The 9,284-nt window shown below is 36.1% G+C and overlaps 1 protein-coding gene across 1 annotated transcript; it reads left to right on the top strand.

Moving 5' to 3' along the window:
- Positions 1–8,602, top strand: slc35f2 (solute carrier family 35 member F2). Its single transcript, XM_060891678.1, has 9 exons — positions 1–123; positions 1,998–2,103; positions 3,141–3,313; positions 3,915–4,042; positions 4,245–4,404; positions 4,761–4,917; positions 5,098–5,150; positions 6,756–6,910; positions 7,744–8,602. Exons 2-9 carry the CDS (start codon positions 2,006–2,008, stop codon positions 7,990–7,992), a joined length of 1,173 nt encoding a protein of 390 aa, XP_060747661.1. The 5' UTR covers positions 1–123; positions 1,998–2,005; the 3' UTR covers positions 7,993–8,602.
- Positions 8,603–9,284: the final 682 nt, after the last annotated feature.

Raw genomic sequence — 9,284 nt, 5'->3', positions numbered from 1 at the left:
CTTCGTCACTGCATCGGACCTGAGAAGGGGACACAGCCGAGTTCATGCGGAAAGCGAGTCTGCTACTGATTCATTACCACATGGGACTCAGTGCTACCAGCAATATGTCTTGACTGAACGCAGGTAAATGATGTCCTTCTCTTAAAACGAGTTAAATACAGTGTTTGGTAGCAAACACTGGACACACAAAGCAGTAATACAGCTTTTTGTTGCTGAAACATAATCATGATTTTTGTATTAAATCGTACTAAGTAGCTTAGCTAGCTAACATGCTATCTGTTCCCACATCCCTTTAGGTGTTTAGTCTAATAAATGTTTATTTATTCACTATATCCGTCTGTCAGATTGGTTTTATTCATGCTTTTATTGTTTTACATGTAATAACAGAAACTTAGGGAAAGAATAAACCACAGCTGTTTATTGATTAGACTTCCTGTCTAAACACAGTATACAGTTTAGGCAAAAATATGCCCATAATCATCAGGATGTAATTGTATGTTACAGGTTTATGATTTCCCTTTACCAGTTTCAGCATGAATAAGCGCACGTGATCCTATGCACAAAGCAAGGTTTATAAAGATATGCTTGGTTAAGTTTGGAGTGGAAGAACTTTAAGTCCTCAGCTCTGTGTTGTTTTATGTAGCTTTATGTTGTTCTGTGTACTGCATCAGCTTTATATGGTTGTAATGACAATAAAAGTGACTTGATGACATGACTTGACTTGATGACTTGACGACTTGACTTGACCTGACGACTTGATGACTTGACTTGACTTGACCTGACGACTTGATGACTTGACTTGACCTGACGACTTGATGACTTGACTTGACTTGACCTGACGACTTGATGACTTGACTTGACCTGACGACTTGATGACTTGACTTGACTTGACCTGACGACTTGATGACTTGACTTGACCTGACGACTTGATGACTTGACTTGACCTGACGACTTGATGACTTGACGACTTGACTTGATGACCTGACTTGACTTGATGACTTGACTTGACTTGATGACTTGACTTGAGTGTCCCGTACAGAGTCCTGACCTCAACCCCACTGAAAACTTGTTTGTTGAGCTGGAAAGCATCTCAGACCTTTCTTGCCTGACCTCAGTAATTCAATTCAATTATAGCTCTTTAAACAATGGACATTGTCTCAGAGCAGCTTTACAGAACATAAGAAAAATCATACAAAAAATGTAATATAAAACAAAGATTCAAGATTATGCTCTTGTGGCTGAATGAGCACGAATCCTAGTGGAAATCCTTCCCAGAAGTGTGGAGGTTATTACAAAGTGAAATAAATTTAAACTTTTAGACATATAGTGTATGTTTTCTATGTCCTATCATTTGAACTAAGTTCTTTTCTTTTTCTTCTTCTATTTTTGCTATTTGTCACTTGTTTTATTTTTTACAACTTTGAATAACCAAATGGGTAAAATAGATAGACTCACAAATAAATAGGCCTATGAAAATTGGCAGCTTATTCAATGAAAAAGAAAAGCCCTAGGACTACAGCATTTAGCCAGAATATTACTGCACACGTTTGAATAACATTAAAATTTAAATAATTAAACAAGACTAACATTGTAGTCTGTGCCGAGAGCCTCGTGAAAAATATTTAAAGAGTGAAAATGAAAAAATTAAAGCTTTACAGCTTTCATCTGGATAATAGTTGATGGGTGAAATGGGAAGTAAGAACAAATTATGTCGGTTAAATATAGCCATAGATGTTAAAGATGCCACGTCAAAGAAGTTTGCTCAGAAAAAAAACCTGCCGTTGGTCCCACATTGCAGTCTTTTTGTTGCAGTTTTTTAACTGTAGCTTGATTTTCTTTGTGATAAAGTTTTCAGTTTATTTAGAGAACTGCTGGAGTTGCAGTTTTGATCAGTTTACTTTAATGAGCTCTGAATTCTTGAAGAGATTACTGCAAGGGCTCTGTGTGGTTCAGAGCAAATCTTAAATCCTCTTGCTGTAATTTTTCCTTCTTTTCAGCTGGCATCATGGAGAGTCAAGAAGGAAACAGAACCCCGGAGCGTGTGGGCCTGAGAGCCCTGGGGACCTGGAGAGCGTTCCTCACGCTGAAGGATGTTTTTAATTGGTAAGACTTGCATCACACTAAATGATGCTCAGTGAAAAAGACAAAATGATTATTACATACGGGTTAATGATGCATTCCGATTCACAATAGTACATTCCCAAATTATTAATTTTGATTAAAGGAAATTTGATTATTTAAAAAAAAGGTATAAAAAGAGTCTAAACAACAATGTATGTTTTTAAATTTTTTTGTTTGTATAAAACTGTAAATAAATTTAAAGATTGAACAGAGGTATAATATTGTACACAAAGTGTACTACAGATTTACCATGAACTTAGATTTTTCTTAGAGGTTTGTTAAGTAAACCAAATATCATGCGTGCGGATGATTGACAGTCTGATTTCTGTGTCTCTTTTTTTTTTTTTGGGGCAGTTAAAATTGATGAAATCGATGAAGAAATGACATTTTTTAAAAGCTAATGAACAACTCTGTTATAATATAGAAGTATAAACGTATAGAATTTATGTTGGTTTTGTTATCCATTGTCTGGAGCTGTTGGTCACTGCAGATCTCACTGGGTCTCTATAAAAGAACATGATCATGTGACTAGTTTGCGGTCAATTGATTTCACCTCTTCTGGTGGTTTTTAGTCAGAAGGGGGTGATTAATTTTATTGTTTTTTTGTAATGTTTTTCTGCCACTTTCTGGTACTGTGGGTGTACCACATGACTAAAACTATGAAAAACTTTGAAAAATGTTTTTGATTTGATGATGTTTTCTTTACCTATGTTCATTAACATTTATGAAAGGAGTCTTTAGTGTTTTCCAGCACAGGAATTTTTGTTTTTATTAAAAAAATCAAGAGGAAAAAAAAAGATGCTTGACCCTTATTGCTGTTCTAATATAAGACATTCCATGTCATTGTGTACATTTTATCCATTTTGACAAATAAAAAATTGTTAGTGTTGGCAAATTAGGCATTTGTATAAGCGACCTGTTTTCAAGCACTGATTTATAATTTGGATTTAAAGACCACACAAATCTGTTGTATGTTGTGGAGTTTTAGTGATTATTTTCTCTGTGTATTTACTCCTCAGCCACCTCCTGAAGACGATCGTGTTGGGTCAGGTCCTGTCCATGCTGATCTGTGGGACGGCTGTGACCAGTCAGTACCTGGCAGAAGCTCGTGTAGACACATCAATGCTGCAGAGTTTCCTAAACTACACGCTGCTGCTCCTTACCTACACCACCACTCTGTCACTCAGGAGAGGTACAGTATGAGCTTGAGCCCGTTTCTTATCTTGGTCCAACTTGACTATACTAAATTTTACCACTTTCCAGCTGAGAGAACCATTAACAAGCAAGAATGCATGGCTTTTTTATGTCATGGACGTGCAATGAAAAAATGTGGTTATAATGGCAGTCATTGGGGCTGTGAAAAGTAAATGAGGGAGAAATTAAAAGCTAATGCTGCACAAAAACTAACAATGCATAAAAGCCAGTTATTAATAATCTTAAGACTGTAATAAAAGAAAAAAAAATCCAGTTCACTTTTTTAATTAAAAATAAGTTAAAAAATAATTAATAAATAAATAAACAAAAAATAAATAATAATTTTGTGTTTTTCTGAAAATCTGTGACCACTAATTAATTAGTAAATAAAAAGTGTATATATAAGATTTAGCAGTTTTGATTAGAACTGAGGTTTTTTTGTACAAACACTTGTGCAAAAAATAATTGAGAGAAATTTAATCTGATATACATTTGTCTAAGTTTAATTTAGTGGACGTTTTTGGCCATGAACATCACGAAAGGGTCGTATTCTTTTTTTAAAGTGTCCACAAGGGTTAAATCTGTTTCCTTCTGCGCAGGCGACGAGAGCATTTTTAAGATTTTGAAAGAGAAGTGGTGGAAGTATTTGCTGCTGGCCTTGACAGATGTTGAGGCAAACTACACAGTTGTTATGGCTTACCAGTTTACTACACTTACAAGCATTCAGGTATTGCACTACAGTATGTATTGCGTCTGGTCATTACCTAACGCTGTTCTTCAGTTTAATAAAGCTGAACTGCTTAATGTGTAGATGAGCAGAATCAGTGTTTTTTTTTTTTGTTGTTGTTGAAATCAAAGCAATAATAATAATCATCATCAGAATTAGTATTTATTTTTTTTTTACTCATCAGCTGTTTTGTGTGTTATAGCTGCTGGACTGCTTTGTGATCCCGGTGCTTATGGTGCTCTCGTGGTTCTTCCTGAAAACCCGTTACAGGCCACTACACTTCATCGCAGTGACCGTGTGTCTGCTAGGGGTCGGGGCCATGGTGGGAGCCGACCTGCTTGCAGGAAGAGATCAGGGCTCAAGTGGGTACTCCAATCAGCTATTATACACTACCTTTTTCCAGGTGCGCACATTATAGACAATTTAAAGATGCCTTGACGACAATAAGAGAGTCTTTTATCCCAGACGTGGTCTAATGTAGAGGTTAGAATAGTGTACACTAGTAGAGGTTGCATATTTCATGCCTGGCCAAAACTATTTCAATTACTTATATTGAAATCACGTGATGACCCCGCATCTAGGATCTTTGGAAATTAAACCAAAGTGTTCATCTTAGGTGGAAATGTATCCAACCTTTAACCATTTAATAAAAGCTGTAACTCTAACTAATTCCACTAAAATCCTCAGTCATTATTTCCTGTCTTTTTGTGTTCGTCAGACTCTGACGTGTTACTGGGTGATGGCTTGGTGCTGATCAGTGCTGCTCTATATGCCGTGTCTAACATGTGTCAGGAGTACACAGTGAAAAACCTGACCAGGGTGGAGTTTCTCGGCATGATGGGACTTTTCGGGACACTGATCAGCGGTGTACAAATGTAAGACACATGGGAGCATTTTTAAAATGAGAATGATACATAATTTGTATATGTTTATTATGGGGTTTATAGCAATTCTGACCATTTCTAAACATTTAACACAGTGTAATTCTATTAACAGTTGATAACCGTGGGTCCATTTGAGAAGTCAGTAATTCAGAATCGTCTCTCGTCCTTTAGGGCTGTGCTTGAGGCTGAAGCAGTCAGTAAGATCTCCTGGGACTGGACAATATGTGAGCTCATTCATATTGGTGCTATTACATCTGTTTAGTTTAACAGTGGTTTATATGTAAGTAATAAATCACCTGGAGACATGCTGTTACAGGAAAATAATCAGCTATATACAGTAGTGCCGTGTTGAAGCTGCTGCTGTTCTTGATACCATGCCAAAAGTTGATTATTTTCCTGTAACACTGTCCTGATGTGTTTTTTTCCCCTTCAATACCGTAATAGTTTGACTATGTAAACACTAACCACAAAGCTGTAGTGCAAACACTAACCGTTTTTTTCCTTAAGGAATGATGCACTTACGTTTATATATACAGTAATTACTGTGCAAATCATGTTTCATGTTTCTCACATCTGTTTATAGCAGCAGTGGTTCTTTCACCAGCCTTATTTTGCACTCTAACTTGTAAATGTTACCAGTAAACCGTACGTTTATTATTAACGCAGCATTCTCCATATAGGTTCTTGTGAATGAGCTGTTACTATAGAAATTATAGCATTTTAGACTGAGTGTATTGATGTATGCCTGTGATTTGCAGTTTCACTACTGTTTCACAGCTAGTGGCACCAAACAGAATCAAGAATCTCATTGAGTCGAAAGCTTTGAATCAATTCACCAAAAAGATTCGTTCATTTTTACATCATTACACCAGTAGGTGGGGCAAGTGAGATTATTTATTTGTTTGTTTATTTATTTATTTATTTATTTATTTATTTATTTATTATTATAAAATATGTTTAGTCATTGATACATTTATTTAAAAAGGTTTTCGTATTATGATTTATTAAACTTGCCATTTTTAATCCACAGAGAAGATCTGTTGAATTTGAGATTTTGTGTATTAAGGAGTTTTCAATGATGCAGTATATAAATAGGCATAAATATTTTTACATTTTTATGTATAGTGGGTTATTCTGTGAACAACACCCAAGGCTTATCTTAATGCTACACGTTTTTCAAATATACAGTTCCACACACTTTCTTGTTGAAAACGGTGGCAAACTAAACAAATATTGAGTCCTGGTTAGTTAATTTATTCCTTTCACGAATTGCAAGTACCAGTTCTCTCAGAATAAACAGGTCTACCAATCTCCATCAACAATGGAACAAACAAGTTCTCTCAATTTGTCCAACCACTGATGTTCTCCTTCACAGCCCATGCTCTAATGCAGTCTTTAGATAGCAGGAAAAAGCTGCAAAGCAGACACGTTAGAGTTTCATTCAAAGACATTTTATAGTGGTTATTATGTAATAAAGCACCTGGAGGCATGCTGTTACAGGAAAATAATCAGCTATGTGGTGGTGTGACTAAGCAGAGTTGTTAATACCAGGCCAAAGCTGATTGTTTTCCTGTAACCATTTATTAATTTTCCTTTAATGTTAATATTTTCCTTTAATATTACAATAATCTGACTGTGCGAACAATAAGCATTTCAAAGCGGTCACATGTTACACAGGCAGGATGGAAATATGTCAGTACATATAAGGGAAGGAAAGTCATTCGTTCGCTTAAAAGTTTTGTTCGAAGGCTGAATCGTTCATGAATGAAACCCCACTAGTCTAAATATTGTTTTCATACTAAAACACATAACTAAATCTTTCTCCACAGCCCTGCTCTTCTTTTCCTATGTGCTGTGCATGTATGGCCTGTACAGCTTTATGCCTGTGGTGGTGAAAATGACCAGTGCTACAGCAGTGAACCTCTCGTTACTGACGGCTGATCTCTTCAGCCTGTTCTGTGGAATCGTACTGTTTCACTACAAGGTGAGTTTTAGCTTTTGAAATACTCTGGTCAGTCTGATGACCCAAATGGAAAACCCTTAATTTTTTAAGGATCGTAACACTCATACAAAATATAATCTATATGCATTACAAAAACAAGTGGACGTGAAGTGTCCACTGTTGCCATATGTTCTATAAAATATGAACAATGGAAGATTCAAGATGCTGTACATGAATGAAGTCTACAACATAAAAATTGATTCATATGGCAGATCCATTGTACCAGTAATTAGCCTGCATCTGTATTGTGTATATCTAGTACAGCAGCTGTACACTTGCAAAAGTTAGTCAATATAGCAAGTTAATGACTAGTTTATTCTTGAGACTGCAATATTTATGCACGGTACTGATACTGTGAACAATCCAGGCAGAATTTCTTCTTTTCCAATATAACTCAGACAAGACACTTGGAAAGAACTATGTTTTAGTCTAAATTTCAAGACAGAATGTCAGTGAAATGCAAATTTTCTGTGTCATTTTAAGGAACACGTATGTTAGCTCAGTCAGCACAACCTTTAATAAGCCTTTAACAGTCCCAGTTAGGGTTCTGTTAAAGTTGAGAAACTACAAATACATGCTTTCTTTGAGAAATGTGAAACCAGCCAGCAACATCTTTTCAACCTGCTGCTCCTGCTGCATCACAGGGCAGTGTAACATACTTGGAGGAAGAAAGCCCTCTTCAGTATACCTGAACACACAGACACCCATGATTGTCTGTCACTGTTTATGACCAGGGAGTTTTGGCTTTCTGAGTTTTAGGCAATAACTATGTTATATAGTGTACTCCAAGCTTATGCAGTTTTTTTTCCCAACAGTTCTCTGTCCTGTACATCGTGTCATTTGTGGTGATCACTATTGGCTTCATTCTGTTTAACGTCATTCCCACCTACGCACCGGATCAAGTCGGAGGCACTGACAATGCTTATCAGTGCGTGGCCACGGCAGAGGTGGTGCAGGGAGATGGAGAGACTGCACTGAACTGGCAGCAAGACGGACAGCAGGAGGAGAAGTGTGGACATACAGAACCCTGTACTACAGTCTGTTCACTGAAATACATGGTGTAACCTGACACTTACAGTGTAGAGTATACAGGTTGGATATGCCTGATTTTTAAAGGAAGTGCCTTTTCACTTAAACCAGTGTTGTTTTTTTTGCTGATTTGTTAGATTGGATGCAGCTTTTACACTGTAAAATGAAGTTTTTTACTGAAAATGTCTGATTACTACATCAGAAAATGTTTTTATTTAGTCTGAAGTTACTCTTTGCTCTCAGTAGTAGGGAATATTACTTTGTCAGAAACAGGGTTGTATATTATTGTAGTGATACTAGACTACACGTTTACATTATGTTCCAGGTGATGGACTTCACCTAAAGTCCTTTAAGGTCTTGTGCCAGTACACAAAACAAAACAGTGCTTCTGTTCATCATAATATTAAAATATTCAAACCTCCGTTAAAAAAAAAGGTTTACTGAAGGTGCCTGAAAAACTCCTGTTTTAAATCTAAAAGATTATCACCTCATGCAATTGCATTCCATTGTTCCTTAAATTATTGTCATAAAATGATAAAACTTTTGGGCAGTTTATAAAGTTTTACTGCTTAAAGCAGATGTACCAACTGTATGAGAACTTTTTTTAGTGATATGCTGAATATTTAATAAATAATTTTGTTTCTATTTTGTCTCTTGATAGTATTTATACTGCTATACATTTTTTATGAAAGGTTTAACTTTTTTCTTAAGGAAACTGACCATATGATTAGATACAACATGGTTGAAAGTAATAGTGATGTCTGTGACTTTAACTGGGGTATGGTTGTTTGTGAAATTTGGGGGGTTTTTGACATTACAGTCTCTATGGAATTGTATAAAAATAAAAAACATCCTGTTCACAGAGAGTCTGCAGCCTGAAACATGTTGTTGTTGAGAGAGATCAGAGGAGAAAAAAAATGGGCTGCAGTCACTATACCCACAAACTGCACCATGCTTCACTCTGTGGGTGATGTTCTCAGAGTTGATGAGATGTTGGTTTTCTGTTAAATGAAATAATACATATTGGCCTCAGATATCTAACAGAACAAAATCATTATCTGTGTCTTTGTTCCTGGTCATCATGATTTATTGTCTCCTCTAGACCACAATTGTCTGTGTTTAAAATAATGGATTTAATTACGTCTGCCGTGTATTAAGTGTAGGTTTTTATAACAATCTTGATATGTTTTCAGAATTTTTCACTACACTAGTGTTTTTTTTTACTACATGTGGGCATGTGGTAGACTAGTGGGTAAGGTGTTGGGCTACAAATCAGAAGGTTGTGAGTTGTTGGGCCCTTGAGCAAGGCCCTTAACCTTCAATTGCT

The sequence above is a fragment of the Tachysurus vachellii genome, chromosome 17, assembly GCF_030014155.1.
Source record: "Tachysurus vachellii isolate PV-2020 chromosome 17, HZAU_Pvac_v1, whole genome shotgun sequence".
NCBI classification, from domain to species: domain Eukaryota; kingdom Metazoa; phylum Chordata; class Actinopteri; order Siluriformes; family Bagridae; genus Tachysurus; species Tachysurus vachellii.
The sequence above is the reverse complement of the archived record's forward strand: the minus strand, read 5'-3'. Positions and strand labels throughout refer to the sequence as shown.